The 22610-nt window shown below is 33.2% G+C and overlaps 2 protein-coding genes across 2 annotated transcripts in view; one reads left to right on the plus strand and one right to left on the minus strand.

The window, feature by feature from the left end:
* LOC138693014 (pyridine nucleotide-disulfide oxidoreductase domain-containing protein 2-like) overlaps nt 1-11699 on the plus strand; it is a 50304-nt gene extending 38605 nt beyond the window's left edge. The window contains exons 8-11 of the mRNA XM_069816567.1: nt 3533-3689; nt 5202-5355; nt 7115-7222; nt 9475-11699. Of these exons, the coding sequence (XP_069672668.1) occupies nt 3533-3689; nt 5202-5355; nt 7115-7222; nt 9475-9690 (635 nt within the window). The 3' untranslated portion in view covers nt 9691-11699. The remainder of the gene's footprint in view (nt 1-3532; nt 3690-5201; nt 5356-7114; nt 7223-9474) is intronic.
* Nucleotides 11700-12935: 1236 nt separating this feature from the next.
* Nucleotides 12936-22610, minus strand: part of LOC138692968 (uncharacterized) — a 195046-nt gene continuing 185371 nt past the window's right edge. The window contains exons 11-12 of the mRNA XM_069816438.1: nt 19783-20005; nt 12936-16045 (exon numbers count right to left, since the gene is read on the minus strand). Coding sequence (XP_069672539.1) covers nt 15828-16045; nt 19783-20005 — 441 coding nt within the window. The 3' untranslated portion in view covers nt 12936-15827. The remainder of the gene's footprint in view (nt 16046-19782; nt 20006-22610) is intronic.

Raw genomic sequence — 22610 nt, forward strand, 5'->3', positions numbered from 1 at the left:
TCTCTGCAAAAAAATAATATACTGTAACAGGTATTTACTTTGTTTTTATTTAAACTGTTCTTCCTGACATACAAATAGGTAACCGATAACTAATAAATGTTTTATAGAACACAATACGTAGGCTATCTACAACGTGGATTATTGGTTTATGACTGAGTTATGATTTTCTCTTGGTCTTTAGGGAATCTGAAGAACGACAAATTCGGAGATTTAAACTTGTTGTTACTGCAATTTTCGTCATTGCACACATTGCCTTTATTCCGACGCATGATTAAAACGTTATTATAACATCTCGCATCCCTTTAAAGCACGTGCTGGCTGTATCAACCCTATGATCAGTGCCTTGCCTGCCGCTTGGGCGCTAGTGTCGCGAATGTTGGCAAAAAAAGTGTTGAAGTTGCGCGACTGTATGTATAAGACTGTGTTCAGTACCTTGAAGAATAGTGTGCAGTTCGGAAACCCATTGCCATAGCCCTTAATTTAATGCAAAATGAGAAGACGTGCTATTACGACCAACTTTTGTCCACATTAATTTCCCTTAAAAACAGATTACATATTCTGTTACCTAGTAATCTACGCCATCTATTCCAAGTAACTCCAATCCTAATAAGTTCACTTTCATCAAGATTTAAAATGATGTTTGATCTGATCCCAGAAGAAAATTGAGCTATTTTGGCAGCTTGCTCCACCCATCATTGAAGATGAGATGGCTACCTGACATTGCCTCATTAAATGATAAGAATAGGACACAGAATATGTGTGTGAAATCAGCTGAGCAGTTGTCTGCTACATCTTTGGTCAGTTCAGACGATGAAAACAATTTTTATGTTTTCAACTCAAGGGAAACAGAGTTTGAAAAGCAAAAAGAAAAGAACTTGTCTGTTGTGGAGTATGAGCTCATACAATTCTTCAATGGCAAAGGGACAATCCTGTGCACTCTAGAGAATTACCAACAGTGAAACAAGCTTTTATAAATATAATACAAGTTTGTGTTCCTCTGCGTCTGTAGAAAGACTGTTCTGTTTTGCAGGATTTATTCATTCACAAGCAAGGGGATCCTTATCTGATGAACTTTTTGAGAAACTGGCTTTTTTGAAAGGGAGCAGTAATTATTCATATGTAGCATAATTTCATTGCTGACTGGGAAAAGGAAGAATGTTCAGTTACAGTGTTTGTATAAAACTTCGAGGTAAAAATACTTTTAATGTTAATATAATATTTTAGATTTTCAGTACGGTAATATTCTTATTTCTTTAGGCCTATATATTGTATCGAGTATTTGAAATACAAATGTATTTTGAGTATTTGAAATACAAATGTATTTTGGTTAATTTTTTAAAAGTATTTTGTATTTGTATTTCAAATACAATTATTTGAAGTATTTTGTATTTGTATTTGAAATACTTGGATGTCAGTATTTTGCCCAGCCCTGCCAGTACCTATTTTTTCATGGGAGATGCTGTGATGCATTATTTTGAATTCATAAAATCCTTTCTGTGAATTAAGATTCTCTTTTCATTTTATAGATCGACGTTCATTGTGTTTATTGTTCTACCTGCTTGTTTTTTTTTTCTCTCTCTCTCTTTTACAGAGGAGGAACCCAAAGGCTTATATTGCAACCTGAGGCTTATTGTGCTTATCACTCCTGTTCTGTGAATGTTACCAGTACTTGTAGTCGAACAGTTGTTCTCTTGTACAAATAGGGGAAAGTTATACAAAACAGGGTACCTAAGCTTTAAATACTTATACTGAAGGCATAAGTAAGTTCAAAAAAATAATATTTTGTAGTAGCATATGAGAATACTTAGGCAATCTACAGATAAGTTTGAAATTGTCTTACAGGTAGTACTTTCTTGTAAAATGCAAGATTTTTAAAACAACACAAAATACCCTATTTTGAAGGACCAGTAGGAAAAACAGGGTAGAATCTAAATAGTTAACAATAATTCATAATTCCTTGGTACTAAGTATTAATTAGATATAATTTAGGCCTACTATTGCTTCAGATTTACAATGACTTTAACTGTTAATTGTCCTGAACCATGGTGTCGTGGTCTAAGGCATCCTGCCTAGGACTCGCGTTATGGAATGCGCGCTGGTTCGAGTCCTCATGGGTGAAGAAATTTTCTCATGAAATTTCGGCCAGTGTATGAGACCAGTGTCCACCCAGCATCGTGATGCACTTCAGAAGCTATGATAGGTAGCGAAATCCGGTTACGAAAACCAGCTATAATGGCTGGGAGGTTCATCGTACTAACCACACGATACCTCCATACTGGTTGGATGATCGTCTACCTCTGCTTCGGCATGTGGCCGTGAGGCCAGCAGCTGATTGGTCGGTCTTGGCCCTTTGTGGGCTGTAGTGCCACGGATTATTTAACTGTTAATTTCTTAAGAGGGTAAATAGTTGTTGTTGTTGTTTTCTAATGCCAGGCATTTGACAATAAAGTCATTTGACCTCTTGCACTCCAATATTTTTCAAAGATATTATCATGACCAGCCACTGAAGCACAGATTTTGAGGTGTTCCGAATCCATTTCTTGGTTTGAGTTGCACAGCGGGCAGTTAGGGGACTGATATATTCCAATTCCATGTAGGTGTTTGGCCAAACAATCATGGCCTGTTGCCAATCTAAATGCAGCTACAGACGATTTTCGTGGTAAATCGGGAATTAACTGTGGATTTTGATGCAGAGAGTTCCATTTTTTCCCTTGGGATTGAGTTATCAAATTTTGTTTGTTGAAGTCTAAGTATGTAGATTTAATAAATCTCTTCACAGAGTAATACGTAGATTTAGTAACAGGTCTGTAAGTAGCAGTGCTGCCCTTCTTTGCTAAAGCATCCGCATTCTCGTTTCCGAGGATTCCACAATGGGATGGTATCCATTGGAATACAATTCTTTTATTGAGTGATATTAATTGAGAGAGCATTTAGAGGGTAAATAGTAATAGTGAGTTTTGCAATAAACTTATCACCTAGAACTTCATGCCCATCTCCAATTGAAGACCACAAGCGAAAAACGTGATAACTTAAGTCCAAAATTATCGATTTTCTGTTTTAGATGTCATGTAGCCTAATAGCTCAGTAGTATAGATTTGTGTAGTTTAACTGTAGAGGATAAGAATTTTATAGATCCAAAGATATTTGAAGAATGATAAACCAAAGACAACACAACATAATGGATCTCGAAACTTTCAACTTGCTCTCCTGTGACTTATCAAGTTTTTCCCCTGTGTTATTGTGAAAACTAAACAAAATTATTAATCGAAGTACAAAAATTACAACATTTAATCACAAAAATACAAACATAACTATGAGGGGCATAAATGTACTTAGCTGCATTCATGAATATATATGTATTGAGGAATTATGTAACATTTTTATTTTGAACCGACTTTTCCTATGTATGGTGACTTTTGGAACATTCTGTATAACAACATAACTTATGAGTGAGCACATTATTAATATTTTACATTTATTATTTCAGTTTTTCGTTGGATTATAGATTATTAATTAACACTTTTAACTACAGTTGCAGTGAATAAATTACCAAATTTCCTGGCTGACCCATGTGAACGAATGAACCAACCGATGCCTCATCACAAGGCTACAATACATTTTAACTGTGAAAGCACAGAAATCCTCACGCAAGCTTACAATTGTGCTCAGGATGGGAATTACTCAGACAGGTACGTAATACATTTCTTTGTCAAAATATTAAATTTGAATGAGTTAAAATTGCAGAGTATCCGTCTCTGTGACTGACAGTTCATTTTGAAAGAATATACAGTTTTAAGTACAGTAATCTAGTACCAGAAATTTCAGAAGGCAATGGGATAGCTGTAGGAATTAAAGATATATAGAATCTAGCGAACATGTGTTATTGGGTTGTCCATACTCTAATTAAATCTGAAGACATATTCAAGAATGGAAAAGAGAAAATATAAACAAACTGTAATTAGACTGATAGTAACACATGCATTCGAAACTTGGTGACGAAGGCGTAATTAGTGCCTGCGAAGATGAAAATATTTGAACCATAAGTCGAAAGTGGGGAATGGAAACTCAGAAATAGTGAAGAACTTTGTAAACTATGGTACCGATAATCCAAGCATTTTAGGATATTATTGAATAGATTTAAGTGGATGGACATATGAAAAGAAATGAAACACCACTAATTAAAAGTATATATAAAGGATAACTAGGATCAACATATTTTGTATCCCTGTGTCGTAGAGGTCTGCTGCCTGGGATTGGAACCAGTGTGTGACAGCCGTCTGCACCTCTCTGTTAATCCCACAGTATGACATATGTCTCAGTTCCAATGGGGGATATGTTGAAAAATAGCGCAATAATTGCTGTATCTGTTCCAATAAATCTTTCGATTAAATTGTGTTTTCTTTCTGTAAACGGCCCTAGGCAAACTTAAGTTACTTTCTAGACGGCCCTTGTAATTGCGCTCAAGTGGCCAAAATTTGTATAAGCACTTGTTTTGACGTTATTAACATGGTGGAAAAAAAATAACTTTTTTATGTGCTCCCATGAGAATATTTGCTTGTAAGATGCATGGCTCACGTTGTTTAAAAATGTAGTAGCAACACGGTAAAGTTCTCGTTCTATGGATTTTATTGTCTTTCAATTCATTTAGCATATCGGTATATGTATGTTAGCATACACACTCTCTCTCCCTCTCTCTCTCTCTCTCTCTCTCTCTCTCTCTCTCTCTCGGCCTTGCTTCTAAACATGTACCTATCTTGTCCATTTTGTCTTCTTTAATTTTCTTTCTGTTCAGCATTGATTCCATTGCATGAAGTGTTGCCACTAATTTGTAAATCATAGATCTACTAGATATCGGGGAATTTGAAAATTTTGTACGGAAATGTCATTGATATCTTCTCCAGTTTTCATTTTATCGTGTATAAACACACACTGTTCAACAGAATTATGACATTACTGAGGGAGCGCAGTTTGGCTTCCCAGCAGGAATGAGAGTTTATTTGTATGCATGAGTCACGTGGTAACTGTGCAGTACCGCGTTTTTTCTTTTCCTATCTCCTTGTATGTCACCTGTTTGTTCATTGTCAGCATCTTTAACCTCATCGCGGAGTTGAATTGACCAGACAATTAAAGTAAGGTACTTGATTTAAATTAATTCGAAGCATGTTTATAATACATTTAACTTACTTTGTTTAATCATTTAGGCCAATGATTGAAATGGTGATACCGTCAAGTATGGATCCTACGATAGCACCACCCGACTGCCATGTATGTCATCTCTTCACGCAGTACACTCCATATCACTTGAGTAACGGTGCAACTTGGGATGATAAAACGAAGGAGGACTATGCCAAAAAGGTATACGAATCTTACACTCTTGTAAATAATTTTTTGCAGTACCAGTATTGTTACATTCAATGTGCGATTTATTATTCTAAAAGGGGATAGCTAGTCTAACTTCACCTCTCTCTGTATTTTCCTCCTATTCTCTCCTCTCCCACATTGTCTCCTTTTTTGTTCATCAAATTTTCAGTTTCATTTCAGTATCTTGAATGCCTATACCAGAGTTTTATATGCAAAGTAAGCCACTTACAACTACCACCTTAAATATCTCCTATACTATTACTGGTATTGACGAGCTGTTTTCACTAAATAAAAACTCACAAAATAAGTAGCCTATAGAAAATGAATATTACTCAGAAAAAATAGAGAATTTTCAGCACAAAGTCTTATTTTTTTATGGTTTTAATTAATTTTTTAATGGAACAAAAGTCATAAATGTAACAGAAATTAAACTAAATAAAATTAATTTAAGACTCTGTGCTGAAAATGCTTTTTTTTTTCTTGTTAATATTCATTCACTGTAAGCTAGATTTGTGAGCTCTTATTATTCTTAAATCTAATCCTTAACAGCTCGTTGATATCACTAATAGTATTGATGGTAATTATTTTAAGTGCCTCATACTGTGTGTTTTGTATTATGTATATTATATAAATGTGTGTGTGTGTGTTGGTAATAGCCTTTTTCACATAATAACAACATTTTAGTAAATCAGCTGTATTATATCTTATCCTTTGAATAACATCTAATCTTCCTCAACTTGGTGAGGTTGTCAAAGACAAAGAATGTTAAACAGTAACATTTAAGATGTGACATTAAAAATGTCTTACAAGAAATTGGTTTACATAAACTGAAATTTACAGTACATTATGTTTTGCAATTTAAGATAATGAAAATTTGCAGTGAAATAAAAATACAGACAAAAAATTAAAATAGAATGAGAAAATTCAATATTATAATTTGAATTGAAGTACAAGTGTCGCCATAAAATCTGTAGAGAACCCTTCAAAACTATCACAGAAATTTTCTTAATTGTTGTTGTTGGGACTCCAAATTTATGACAGAATGACACGAATTGTTTTGTTATGATCTCTCTTGTGCTCACCATTAAACCGATGACTTCTATTTCCCTGAGTTTATACGATGTTTTGTAATAAGGGATAGTTGGTTCATAAATTTCCCTTTTCTCTTGATTTACCTCCTCGGGTTGAATCTGATGCATCTCGAATCTGATGGTTGGGTCCAGTATATAACATTTTTCTCTCCAGGTTTAAATGTTATAATATCAATATGCCAAAGACTTCCGGTATTGGCTATTCCATGGACTTCTTCGTAGGTGGTGTAGCCATTGTACTTAAGGCATATAGCGATTATAGACCTGATCTTGTGATGTCTGCTGTTACGAAGAGTTTTGCCAAATGGGAATGAACCCAAAACATGAGCCAAAGTTTCAACCTCACTGTGGCATCGCCTACAGTGGTTATTGTCTTACAATGAATCTTTGAATGACCAAAGAAAGAAATACCACAGTCTAATATATACAGTCACGAAGCTCAATACGCAGTAAATATGCATCCATAGGTAGTTGCTAACCACTAGGATCGCTACTATCGCCTCATTACAGACAATGCGAAATAGTACCTGCACAATCTATTGTTCCTAGCACCCTCACAACTCAAGCTTCGTGACTGTATAGGCTATACTAGACTGTGGAAATACTGTGACCACAAAATGAGCGAAAATCACACAGTAGAACTATTAATTTTTTTATTCTAGGTATTTTCCAATGTTGAGGAATATGCCCCAGGATTTACTGAGAGTATTATTGGAATGGAAGTTCTTTCGCCTCCTGACCTTGAAGAGATTTTCGGACTTACTGGAGGCGTAAGTTTGTATTGTGATTTGACATAGTCTTGAAATAAATATTTAATATTTCTGATTGAATTTCCAACTTCTTTACCATGTTAATATTTAGGATTTACCTTGCTTGACTAGTTTCGAAGTTTTGTGCTTCATTGTCCAGAGCCTAGTCTTCTTTTCACGGTGACAGATGTTTTGTAATCAAATTAATTTAGTGTGTTATAACAACATTATTGACATGGAAGTTGAAACAATAGAGTAATACATTTTAGCTATTCTTTCAAGCTTAGGCCTACATAATCTCCTGTACCGAATTGATGAATTTGAGATGGCTGTGATACTATTAGATTCAAAAGCAGCAATCCTTCTTATAGCATGTGTTATAACAGCAAAGAACCTCAGTATTCTAGAGCATTGTAAAATTTTAAGGCAATTGGTTACATTGAACAAGCAATTATTGATACATCAGTGGATCTCTGCACATTGTGTAATGAAAGGTAATGAGGCAGCTAATTTCTTGACCAAGGAAGGTAGCAAAATTATTCTATTCATCTACACCTGTTAAAAGAATGATAATACAGTGAAACTTCTGACTAGTGGAAACCTCCTGGGATTAAAAGATGTCTGATATTGAGAAGTGTCTGTTTTTGGGAAAATAACATAGAATCGAACTACCATGTCTTAAATGTCTTATTTATTTTGAATTTATGATTAATTATAATTTTAAATAGCCTACAGAACTGTTACAGATATAAACTGTTACAGAAGATATATAAATTTAAAAATAATATTTATATTAAAAAGTATTGAATACTGTGTAAAATTTTACTTTGTGAAAAAAGTCCCAAGTGAATAATTTGACTGAAACAATTAATATATATTACGATGTACCGAAGTACATATGATATTTCCGTCCAGAAATTCTGCGTCATCATATGATGAAGAATGAGTGGAACAGCAAAAATTCTCTCCAGGTTCAAATCCCGGTGCTGGAGAGAATTTTTCTCTGTTCCACTCATTCTTCATCATATGAAACAATTAAGATTTGTTCCACATTTTAAATGTTGAAGAAATCTGAAGACTTTATTTGTTTCCTTGTCGATTCCTGAATTGTATTTTCTGCACACATTTCTACATCAGAAGTGAATTTAAATTCTTGGATATCACTTTTCTCTATAAAATATTTTTTCACCTTCCTTACCTGTTCTTCTGCAGCCCCATTCTTAAGGGAAAGTAAGAGGAATTGGTGAGGGAAGCTCTGCAAAAGACGACTGTTCTGTCTTCAGAGTAGGATAAACATAAGAAAGTACGAGTAGTTAAAATTTACTTAAAATTAAGATATTACAGTATTAAAATTTTTACGTAGTTAAAATTCGTGTTGTCTAGACGTATTTCAGGACATTGCCATTCTATTTTCAGTAGCCATAAAGCCAGATCAGCTGATATTCTTGCTGATGTTTGGTGCCGATGTACATCAGTTGTCGGCAGGAACATCAGCTGATATGACTTTATAGCTATTGAAGATAGGACGGCAATGTCCTGAAATATGTCTAGACAACACGAATTTTAAGTACATAAGTGTTTTAATAATGTAATATCTTAATTTTAAGCAAATTTTAATGATTTATGGAAAACACTGTTGAATAACGACTAATGAAGTATTTTAACATGTCTAAAGTACGAGTAGGTTTACCAGATGACTAACAATGTTTTAGTGCGTTTCATTTTCGCTGTTGAGAAATTTTGAGGATAAAAAAAAGTTTATGTAGCTGTCTTTGTGCGTTATAGTGTCTGATATTGAGAAGATATTATCTCGTAAGAGCACAGGTAATTCTGCAGGGGAATTTCAAAGTGTCTGCTACTGAGAGGTGTCCACTATAGAGATGTGCCCGTTAAGAGAAGTTTCACTGTAACAGAATATAACAACTTAGTAAAGAAATTCGACATATTATGCATTACATCTAATTTAATAACTGAATTTCCCGAAAAGCAGCAGTGGCAACACTCAGATTATTTGCAGGCCATGACTGACTTAATAAATGTTCACACAATTGATATTACAAAATCTTATACATGCCCTTTCTGTAGTCTTAATGGAGATATGGATCAAGTTCATCTTCTTCGCTGTCCAACTTTACTCAGTTTTCCAGTCTTCCTGCAAAATGTTGGAGTGAATGACATCATCGTCAACTGCTCAACATTAATTACCAACCAACTAACCAACAATAATATGTGCGGTGTTTGTTTTATGTTAATTTGGTCCTTTGTTTTATTAGAATATCTTTCATGGAGCCTTATCGATGGACCAGCTCTTCCTGTCCCGACCAGTTGCAGCAGACATTGGACCAGCTGCACCTTTTACCCCCGTGAAAAATTTGTTGCTGTGTGGGAGTGGAGCACACCCTGGTGGAGGAGTAACAGGGGCTCCAGGATATATAGCAGCCCATGCTACCCTAGCACAGCTGTTGCTTTTGAGAAGGACGATAAAATGATTGGTATTGTGTCTAGTTATTTCCAATGCAAATACGAAAATGGATGGAGGAGTTACTGGGCTCCAGCATAAATAAATAGTAGTATATGATTGTCTAGCGTATCTAATGCTATGAAAATGACGATTAAATTATTTATATTGTCTGTAAATATTTTCAATGCAAGTACAAAAAAAGTTAAATTCTATAAAAGTGGTTTATTATTAATCTGATTGATTCTGACCAATGAAACGATTGCTTAGAGACATTAAGCCAAATATGGATTTTATTTTACTTTCTCACTCTTCATTTACAAGTGAAAGGAAAAGAAAGAAACGAAGGAAAGTAAATGAATGATAGAAGTTTTTAGTATCGTAAAACGGAGTGAATAGGGACGAAGTTTTACTATTTTTTATTTCTTTGTGTCAAAGAGTAAATCTATACTAATAATAAATCTGTAGCCGAAATTTTTCTGGTAATTTTCGATTTTCCAAAAATAATTGGTCCTAACATATATAATTAACCACCCTGAAACCGAAAATCGCTTTTTTGAAAATTTTGTTTGTATGTCTGTCTGTCTGTCTGGATGTTTGTTACCTTTTCACGCGATAATGACTAAACCGATTTATATGAAAAGTGGAATATAAATTAAGTTCGCTGTAACTTAGATTTTAGCCTATATGACATTCAAAATACGTTATTTAAAAGGCGGGTTATAAGGGGGCCTGAATTAAATAAATCGAAATATCTCGCTTATTATTGATTTTTGTGAAATATGTTACATGACAAAAGTTTCTTTAAAAATGATTTTCGATAAATTTTATTCTTTGCAAAATTTTGATAGGACTGATATTTAATGAGATAAATGAGTTTCAAAATTAAAATACAATGCCATCTAAGGCGGTGCGGTGTAGTGAAATGAAAACAAATGACTACGTCTATAAGGGGCCTTGGACAACAACAATCGAAAGCTATGAAACATAGCCTACAGAGAATGTTTCTGTGTTTGTCTGAAGTAATATCGAAAGCTATTTAATCGATTTATATAATTAATTATTATTTCACCATTGGAAAGTGTAGTTTCTCTAGATGGACATAATGCTATAATGTTATTACAGTAACTTCTGAGTGCTCTCTGGACCAAAATGATCGCATTTTAATTATTTAAATACAATTTAAATTAAGTAACATATTAAACGATTTATCCTTCTATCAAACACGAATGTTCCCTGGACCAAACGTCCTATTTTAATTATGTAATTACTTTATATTTATTTCTAACAGGTGCAGCGGAGCGCACGGGTACGGCTAGTATAATAATAATAATAAGAATGTTTATTTGTTCATTCGTTATGAATATAAACATAAACACTCTTATTATATTCACTCTTTGTCACAAAGAAATAAAAAATGGTAAAACTTCGTTCCTATTTACCCCTGCGTCCTTATTTACACCATTTTACGGTGCATCGTTTTTAAGCTGTTTGGTCGTCTTTTCAAAGAGGGAAACAAATGTAAAGGTTGAGAGACAGTTACATGACCGATCTGTTCCATCTCATATCATCATAGACTGTTTTCATGATGGACTGGGACATTGTTTGGCTGTGAATGGTTCTCATTTTGAATATCTGTTGTCAAGTTTGCTTAGTGATAGTGTTTTGTTTAATTTTATGGCCTACTCAACATGATTTTACATGCTTATTTGTCTCAAGTTTGAAGTCCACGAAACAAGTTTAATAGTTAAAAGACTGAAACAGGTGAATGGATAAAATTTCTACACATTCATAGTAAAATTTAATGGAGATTCGGAATGTAAATATGGTGCCATTAAAAAAAAAAGTTTACTGTCACATTCTGTATGCCCGAGTAACTAACCTTTTTCGAACATTGATATCATATTGTATGGTTTTTCTCAAACAGCTTTTATATAAAACTTTTTTTTTTTTTTGTGAAATTAAAATTTAAGAATTTATGAGTAATATTCCATACTTGTTGAAAACACTGTACTTATATTAAAATATTTTGTCTTGTTATTTGAGTGAAAAGTAAATTATTTCTTTTCATTTTGTTGTGTCTTTTAAATCATAGTTCAGAAAAATAATACTATAAGCAGGATTATCATTAAAAATATGATAAATTACCGAATTGCTGCGAAATGTGTGAAACATAATACAGTATAAAGAGAATATGTGTCACCTTCATTACATCAATTTTTTAACTTTACGGATTGGCTTCTTCCTGAGGAACGTGATTTGATTATGTCTTATATCTAGGGCTAGGATTTTGATGATCATGAAAAAATGTCCTAAAAGCAATGCATTTATGACCTAAAAATCTTTCAAAAATGCCCTTAAAAATTGTTCGTACATAATTGGCTTAGTAGGAAAAGAGGTTTTGTACTACTTAATATTTAGACTAGTAATTAAATTAAATTCTAGTACCAACATTTAAGTTTATTTAATTTTACATAATTTTTTCTAATTGTAAGTGGTACATTTTAATTAATTATTTTTTTTACCTGATGTTTCCGTGTAGCCCACTACAACGCCACTCTTATCTGGAATTAGCAGGTATAAAGGAGTCTATATTGAAGGAGTGGTTGGAGTGTAGTACTTTAAAATGGCAATATTTGTGTAGAAAAACGATTAAAATATTATACAAAATAATGGGTATTAGCCACCGGCGTAGCTTGGTCGGTTAAGGTCCTTGCCTGCCAATCCGAAGTTGTGCTGGTCGCGTGTTCGATTCCCGCTTGGGCTGGTTATCTGGTTGGTTTTTTTTTTCGAGACAAATATCAGGTAATCTATGGCTAATCCTCGGCCTCATCTCGCCAAATATCATATCACTATCACCAATTCCATCGACGCTAAATAACCTCGTAGTTGATACAACATCGTTAAATAACCAAGTAAAAAAATAATGGGTATTAATGGACAAAATATGTAGACAAAATATCATTGGAAATAAACATTGTTTTATATTAATAATGGGGATTTATGGTCGAAATTAAATGAAAATGGCTAAAAAATGTCCGAGTAAAACAAAAGATGCTCTTATTAGTTGTAGGAGGCAAAAAATGCAAAAAAATGCCCTAACAAATGTGTGTTAAAATACTCAGTTTATCACATAACATATAAATACTAAAGCAGCTATGTTTCTGGCTTACTAGAAAAAAGATGCAATTTCATCAAAATCCTAGCCTTACTTATATTAATATTAGTGTAGGAAAGTAGGGAAAGGAACTCATTTCACATAATCAATTAAGAGGCTTAATGTTTATTTTTTATTTTAATTATTTTTTCTACCGGAAAATTACATTTATATACAAAATTTATATTCTTACCAGATTCAATTGTGAACAAAGTATGTTATTATAATCAGTGCTCAGTCTAGAAATTGAAGGGGAAGCCTACTCATTCAAAACGGAACAAAACTATTCTCTACATATTTTCATTGCAATATTCCCCTTTTACTATTATATATCGAAATTATTGTTTATTCAACTTTTCGAAGACAGATCTGAACCTCACAACATGGCACCACTTATGAGGTAACTAGGTCAGAAGATAATGGGGTAGGGTGGCCAATGGTACTATTAAACATATTGATATGTGATTATTCAAACAAGTTTAAATTATATAAAAAAAAAGACATCCTCTCAAACTACAAAACCATACAAACAACTTTTTTTGCATTTGTACCTCCCATTGCATTATTATGTCGTGTAATACTTTGACTCAACACTGATTATAACAAAACAGTAAACATTCCCAGAAATCACTGAAAAAGCCTCAAGCTCTACTCAATAATGTCATTTCGTAACTTTTTTCAGACAAAGTAGAAAAATCTTCTTCACATGAAAAACTTATATTGTAATAGAAACTCCATTTTAACATATTTGGACACTTTCATTCATATATTGGCATTGTATCATATAAAGAACCCAGCAATCAATGTATTTTGCTGTGTAGTTATACATAGATGTGGATATATTTATATGAAAAATATAACTTGTAAATATTGTCCTGTATTTCAACCACTTCTACTCTCATCATTATATTCATTTCAAAAGATTCACTAACAGAAATTCTTATATTATCAAATGTAAAATAAGGTATATCACATATTCTTCCATCAGGTATTTAATCATTGGAAAAACTGCAGTCACTAGAGAGTTCTGTGTATTACAGGTAATGAGGGAGAAGGAAAAAATAAACGTTTCATAGTTGGAGTTAAGGGATATTATGTATTGAAAATTAAACCCACAGTACAGAGGGTAATTGAAGCTCGAGTGGCACTGCTAAAAAATATAGGTACCAAAGTTCCTTTCTAAAAAAGTTATTTGATCAGTTTTCTTAATTTGTTTTGAATGTATTTGATCAATTGCAACACTATAATTATAGACAATCTAAAAAGTTTTACAGTGTATTATTATTATTATTATTATTATTACTGAACAATTTCAAGGGAAAAATTGTTGCGGGGCCGGGTATCGATCCCGGTACCTCTGGTTGAACGTACCAGCGCTCTCCCAATTGAGCTACCCAGAACTCCACCCGACACCGTCTCAACTTTTCCCTTTATATCCACACAACTCGCGTGGGATATAAAGGGAAAAGTTGAGACGGTGTCGGGTGGAGTCCCCGGGTAGCTCAGTTGGGAGAGCGCTGGTATGTTCAACCAGAGGTACCGGGATCGATACTTGGCCCTGGAACAATTTTTCCCTTGAAATTGTTCAAATCTGCTTTACAGGGAGCTTCACCTGAAAGACTAGATTTGCATTATTATTATTATTACTTGCATAAACAATATGAAAATATTTCGATTATGAGACTTAATAGAGGGATAAAAAATACTTGCTGAATATAACTAAATGTCAAGGTCATATAAAATGAAGTTGGAAAATAGATAATCAATTGGAAGTTAACCTGATTTTATTAAGGGTAGATTCCAAATAAAGGTTTTGTGAAAATCTTACTAATATTTTAGATTTCAAATAACATTTCAGTTACCGGTATTTCTGTCTAAATACTAGTAATAATAATAATAATAATAATAATAATAATAATAATAATAATAATATAAATATGATTAATTGTGATGTATTAAGTTATAATATTTTCGTGTGAAACAAATCATGAAAATATAAAGACTGCTATTCTTATAGAAAAATGAAATATTTAATACTGGTATAATATATTTAATGAAAATTAATAACGTGATTTATAAATAGCACGGAACAGAAAGGATACACTGCAGTTGTGATTTTAAATTGTTGTTATTTAAGAAAATTTGATGTTTGGTAAATAGGAAAATCATTCTTTTAAATTTACCAACTATTTAAATCAATGTGCCACTCAGTACTAGAAGCGTTCACGTGTTTCATTCGTATTTACTAGTTATTTTAACAAAAGGAATGATTTCGTATCTTTATAAAGATTTGCACAGTTTTCCTTTCCATTGATTTAGGTTAGCTTTTTCATCAGTTAAGTAGAAAAAAGATGTCATTAGGAGGACGAAGTAAAACATGTATTTTTTGTTATCAGGAGATATTTTATTACCTGTATTTAATAAAATATATTAATTTAAAACGGATAGGCCTACATATTCTTTTCATGAGGTTTTTGAATATTAACATTCGAAGAGAAGTTGAATAATATATATTGTTTTAAAATAACATGTCATCACGGTTTAACTAATTTTTTGAACTAAATGACTTTACAAGTATATTTATAGAATACCTATACGTATGGAAATAGAATATTGCATAAGAAGAAAAAATAACTGTCCACCTCTGCTGAACTTGTAGTATGATTTTTTTTTCTTTCAGACTTTCATGTACAACATGAAATTCATCAACAACACATTATGAGCCTGTATAGGAACTAACTTATAACAACATTCTAATATGTGGAGGATTAGAGTTCCCTTCAGAGTCAAATTGGGGTGTAAGTTGGGCAAGAAAAGGTATCAGGACACTGGTCTGCAACCCTGATGACTGCAGCATTCAGTTCAGATATCATCCACAACGATTATGTGATTTGTACAGTGCGTGTTAATGCTTGTCCTGTCATTGTCTCATTTTTCTTTTGCATCCTCTTCCCTTTTCAGGAAGTTATTGCACACTTCACTTATTAGATCATTATTCTATTATTGCGATGTTATGCTGAATCTTGACTGGACTGTTTTCCCGTTGATGGAAGAAGTGATCCTGGACGTCTAGCCGCAGTAGCTCTTCTTCTTCCCGAAAGAAGAGACGAGAGGCGATTTTGTGGGGCTTCATGAGTCTCTACTGTCGCTGATGTCGCTGTGCCTTCAGCTGTTTCTTGTGCTTCCTCACCACCGTTTGGTTTCACTGATGACTCTGATTCTGCTGTTCCTGCACAGGAAATGATATATTTGTATTACAAGTAAAAATTGCTCAACAATATCAATATAAGTAATTGATTAACTAGCGGACTTACTCATATTAATTATGTAAGTTTGTGCGGCTTACAGCTGTTTCGGTGTTTCATCACACTATCCTCAGAGCCTACTAGATCTCGGCGTCATCTCGAACTTCACTGCCTGTTATGTGGGTGCGTTTGATTGTTGAAAGGTGTTGAAAAGTGGAGTCAAATAGTGTGTGTGTACTGAAATTGATCTGTGTGTTGAGAATTTGATCAGGGTGTGTTTTAGTGTGTTTGTATATTTCGTATTGTTCTAGTGTGTTAAGTTTTTGGTTCTTGGGTTGTATGTGTAGGATTTCCATGTCCGCATTTATGTTATTGTATGTATGGTTAGCATTGGTTATGTGATTGGTGTATGTAGATGTATTGTGTCCTCTGGTTATTGCTTTAATGTGTTCTTTGTAGCGTGTTTGGAATGATCTGCCTGTCTGTCCAATGTAGAACTTGTCTGTTTTCTGAATTTTATGTTGTTTCTGATGATTTTGTCCATCACATAACCGATCACATAACCAATGCTAACCATACATACAATAACATAAATGCGGACATGGAAATCCTACACATACAACCCAAGAACCAAAAATTCAACACACTAGAACAATACGAAATATACAAACACACTAAAACACACCCCAATCAAATTCTCAACACACAGATCAATTTCAGTACAAACACACTATTTGACTCCACTCTTCAGCACCTTTCAACAATCAAACTCACCCACATAACAGGCAGTGAAGTTCTAAATTACGCCGAGATCTAGTAGGCTCTGAGGATGGAGTGATGAAGCACCGAAACAGCTCTAAGCCGCACAAACTTACATAATTAACACGAGTAAGTCTGCTAGTTAATCAATTACTTATATTCAAGTGTTAGAAATAGTGTACGTAAGATTCAAATGGAATATCAATATTCTAACGTCTTCTTTTATGGAAGTGCCACTTTAAATGGCACTAGGCAACCTATTGGCTACAATGCATTCTATTATAGGTATCCAGTTGTTTCTGTTTGTAATACAATTCTTATCCTTCGGCATTACTTAGTTCTTTGTTCTTAAAAGGGGAGTTTGAAGACTGAAGTGACCAAAACTGACGGTTATCATTTAAACTTTTTTGTGTTGAAAACTATTCGACCAATAATGACCAAATTTTCCAAAAATGTGTGTCTTGCAAATGCCACATGAATTGAATTCTGATTAGATGAATAGTTTAGCTATATTGATTAGTTCTGTGAAAGTACTTTTTTTTGTTAATAAACTCAAAACATTGGTTTTTAATGTACCTTTTCTCAAAAACTAACATAGGCAGAAGTGTGAATGTTTTTTCACAGATGTTACTAGAAACAGGTTGCAATTTGAAGAACAGAAAATCTCTTATCTTCATTTCAATAATTTAAAAAATATATATTTGTAATGATTAACATTTCGAATCGAAAAATAATATGTTTTCAGAATATTTAACATGTAATATGGACAAGTCTTAAGACGTATCACTATGATTGTTACTTGATTTAATACAGCATAATAAGCATCTGTGCAAAATTTGAATCAATTTGGACTTGTAGTTTCTGAGAAAGAGTACATTGACGATCGCAAAACGTTGTTTTTTTTTAAAATCAGCAGTAAAGATAAATTTTATAATTGGTCCTTTGTAGTCTAACATGCCTCAGAACATGCAATTTAAAGGGTTTAAATGATAACTTTAATAAACTATACAGGGTGGAAGTAATATAAATGTGCAGATTTTAATACTTATTCCTTGGATAGAGTATAGACCCAGAAACAAAAATTTGGACCATTTGAAGTTTCCAAATTCCAGTTATAACATAGCACTGAGCATGCGTTGAAAAATTCAGGTGGCCTAAATTTTGTCGGTAAGTAATTGATTAACTTGCGGACTTACTCGTGTTAATTATGTAAGTCTGTGCTTCATCACATCATCCTCCCTAGATTCAAAATGGATAAATTTTGTTACTGGATTTGTACAATAACCAATTCTAATGCCATCTCAGTCCCAAATGAATACTTTTCTCAGGAAAAATAACTTTCTCCTACATGTTAACAATGTTATACTTGATAAGTACTGTCCGTATGATTCTTATCTTTACTCTTATCATTCGAGAAATTGATAAGCAATGATTTATCCCTTTGCAGTTTTTAAATACTCGTATAATGGATGGGTTTCTTGCAAATTAAATAAAAAGATTAATCCATTTTGAATCTTGCGTACATTACTTTTAACACTTGACTCCACTTTTCAACACCTTTCAACAATCAAACGCACTCACATAACAGGCAGAGAAGTTCGAGATGACGCACCAAAACAGCTGTAAGCCGCACAGACTTACATAATTAACACGAGTAAGTCCGCCAGTTAATCAATTACTTAAAAAGATTAACACCTATCGTAATTTTCTTATATTAGGAAATCTGGCAACCTACTGCAGTGATTAAAGAACAGAATGCTGCTTTTCGAACCTGAATTCGTGTGTGTATTCTTAGGTGAGCCGGTGATGCACTGTTGCCAAACTAAGCAGACTTTTAGTCTAATTTTCTAATTAACCATGCACTTAATTGAGGGGTTTGCCGGAAAAAGGGCGTATATGTCAATATGGTGACTTGAGATACAGGCAATCTAAGATTTTAAAACGCACCTGAATAAAATGTTATACAGATAGTGGTCAAAAGTATAAATTAAATTAAAAATCTTAGCGAATATAAATGTTTTGTAGCATTTAGGCAATTTATATTATTAAATTTCCTTATATTTGTACCATATAAAACTTCGGTCTATACGCCCTTTATCCATATAATGATTTGCTTAGGGGATTTAATGTAGATTTCAGATTTAAATTTCACACGGAATTGAAACAACGATACATTATATGACATTTATTATCTACTTCTAAAGTAATTTACATTATTTCAGATATACTGAGTAGATATTAAGTACGCAAAGCAAAATCTCTGAATATAACAGAAAAAGAAAATCTCCATTTTGTGTGAACATAAATAAATAAAATTTATTCTTTGTATAATCCTGATAACAATAAGCCCAAAAATCTTAATATCGTAACAAATCTCTTTATAGAACATAAAATATTTCCGTCTGAATCTATGAGTTTCATAAGTTCGTTTACTCTTAAAGCAAGGACAATAATGAACATAAAAAGCAGTCAAAGGAAACAACTGGACTGACTAAATTGAACTATATATATTTGCTTAGTCTCTACCAAGAGAAAACACACGCAGTACAGTATGCGGTAACGCGCAGCACTAGCTCTACTTGTAGACTGACTGACTAAATCGCGCGCGCACGCACGCAGCCCTGTCCTGCAGGTATGTACAGTACAATCAAAACAAAATTTCGCTACTATAATTAGCGAATTATTCACTACATTTTAAACCGTTTTCCCGAAGAAGGGCGTAGAGGTCTATCCACCTTTCTTCCGGCAAACCCCTAAATTACAAAACGCATAATAGGTTTTTTATGCATTTTAATGTATTATATTGCCCTCTTCAGTCTGCACAGTTACATCACTAACACCTTGTATATATTCTGATTCAGAAAAAAAAACAGTAAATTTAATGGAATTCAAAGTGAAAAATGTAATTTTTGGTTGTTTCAATCTTCAATCTTCCCTTAACAAGTTTTCTCATATAGTTTACCTTCAGCTTCATGATTATCAGCTGCTGCTTCTGCCTCCTTTGCTTCTGCTGCTGGATGAAGGGGACGTCTCTTGGGCAGCAAGGATGACACCAAGTGACGACGGTTGTTGGAGTTAGCAGGGGCTGCAGCAGTTGTCTTGACAGCATTGGTTACATGTAACCTTGGACGACTACGTAAACGGGTCAGTGCATCTGGGATAGGTGTGGTTGCTGCCTCCTGAGGCTACAAAAGACATTCATTTTGTTGAATTCAGTTAATTTAGAGTTTTCTGTACACTTGTGAGTTCAGAGGTAGGTACTGTGGATGAGTAGGTCATCTGGGGTCCAGTCCATAAAAGTATGACATAATAATTTACAAGTTACAATTAAAAGTTCCTGTAAAGTGTAAAGTTTTATGTTCCTTTTATAAAATAATATATTGGATGGATAGATTACTTTCTTACCCCGTAGCAGCAACTTGGATCTCGGGCACAATGCTTCCCATGGACCGGTTATGGAGAGAGTGTGTTATTGGTGAGTGAACATAGCTTATGTGATTGCATGTCAGCCTATTTTAGTCTTAGTCGAAAGTGTTGTACGCATGTGTTCGTCTATAATATTGTAAAAAAATTGTATTGTATTCATTGTATGCTTTGTACTGCACTATTTTATTATTATTATTATTATTATTATTATTATTATTATTATTATTATTATTATTTTTTATATTATTATTATTATTATTATTATTATTATTATTATTATTATTATTATTATTATGTGTTGTTGTTGTTATCTAATGCCGGGCTTTGGCAACGAAGCCATTAGCGTTCTTGCTGTCCAATATTTCTCTGTGGTGGATCCATCAGGTAGAACTTCACAGGTTATGAGATGATCTTCAGTCATTTCTTCTTCATTGTTGCATAGAGGGCAATTTGGATTTGTGTAAATTCCTATTTTATTCAAGTGTTTGGCCAAATAATCGTGTTCTGTAAACAGTCTGAATTTTGCTACTGCAGATTTACGTGGGATTTCTGGAATAATTTCTGACTTTTTTATTAACATTATTATTATTATTAATATTATTATTATTATTATTATTATTATTATTATTATTATTATTATCAATAATTGTCTTATGTTTTTATACTTTGTATGTCTCATTTATTTTGATCTGTTGTTCACATTTTATTATGCTTTTTCCTTTCTTTCTGTATGTTATATATTATGTCTGATTTCTACTTACTTGTTGTTTACATTCTGTTATTATTTTCTTATTCAGTTTTGTGTGTAAAATTGTAGTGTATTTTGTAAATTCGTAGTGTTTTTTGTAAAGCAGTTTTACTCCTGGTTGAGTGTTAGAAAAGGCCGTATGGCCTTAACTCTGCCAGGTTAAATAAATCATTATTACCCGGGTATTATTATTATTATTATTATTATTATTATTATTATTATTATTATTATTATTATTATTATTATTATTATTATATAATTTGTAGCTTAAAATGATATATAGATGTACCGTAGTATTGAACAGCGAATGTTTATGTACAATAATCAATCTTCTTAATGTATCCAGCTGTTTGCTGACAACATAAGGTCCACTGTAGTCCACTGTAGTTTGTACAGTTGTTGTTTTTCACGAGAAATGAGGGGTATTTTGATCAGTGTTCATTATAGATGCTTGTTGCTAGTAGCCAGAGTTGGGGTGTAGTCAATATATACTGCAGGGCTGTGTCTTCTGCAACTGGGACTGATGATTTTTATTTACTTCTTTTGTGGTTTATGGATGGACAGTATAGAAGAATGTGTTCCAGATCTTCATCATGATTATTACACCACAGACAAGTAGGATTATCAGAAATGTGAAATCGTGTAGGTACAATTGTGTGACAATGTGACCTGTTCTGGCTCTTGTTAAAAATGTTTGAACATGTCTGGGAAAGTTTTTATACATTTCCAGATCATTTGGTTTCTTTTGTACAGACTGTAAAATTTTTCCTTTGTCAGAAGAGAGCCAATTGTTGATCCATAGGCTTATAAAATGAGACTTTACTGAAGCAAAGCACTGGATAGAGATATCACTTGAAGAGGTCTTGGTTGAAAATATGTTGCTTGTTTTCCAATATTATCGACTTTCTCGTTTCCAGGTATACCACAATGAGTAGGTATCCATTGAAATGTTATTTCCTTTTGGAGTTCTTTTAGTTTACTTAGTTGTTTCTGAATTGGAATAATTCTATGTGCATATAGGTTTGGTACAGAGGTCTACATTGGACGTTTTTGCTCGAGTGCCAAGTAGTTCATAGCATAATCCGATAGGTAGCGCACATCCATGATGGGTAAAATTGTCGCGACCGATAAATCCTCGAACGGTAGAAGCCGAGCATTAGACATTTGTTCTTGTTACAGTGATGAACTGTGTAGTAACATCATAGATGTGTATCATTTCAAAACGTTGCAGAGTTTAACTAACCTCTCCATAGTACAACTACAAAACTTGCTTTAAAATGTAATATAAATGTTGTAGGTAAATGTTTTTCTTTTTCCACACAGGAGTGATTTTGTTTTTGCCACATCTGATAGATGTTATTGGATGTAAATGCAATTATTACAAACGAAGAACACAATTACGGTAATGCAAGAACCGTATCAAGTTTTCTAGTAATAATAATATAGTGTATCAATCTTTGCGTCTGTAACAGTTGTGCAGCATGATTATTCGTTTTATATTTTCTGTGACGTTATCTCTGTACTAATATTGTTATTAATCTACTGCTATATCAATAATATTTTGTAAAACATTTCTACATTGTCGCAGTATATAGGCGGAACACTATGTATGGACC

This window comes from Periplaneta americana, chromosome 1 (assembly GCF_040183065.1).
Source record: "Periplaneta americana isolate PAMFEO1 chromosome 1, P.americana_PAMFEO1_priV1, whole genome shotgun sequence".
Lineage (NCBI taxonomy): Eukaryota > Metazoa > Arthropoda > Insecta > Blattodea > Blattidae > Periplaneta > Periplaneta americana.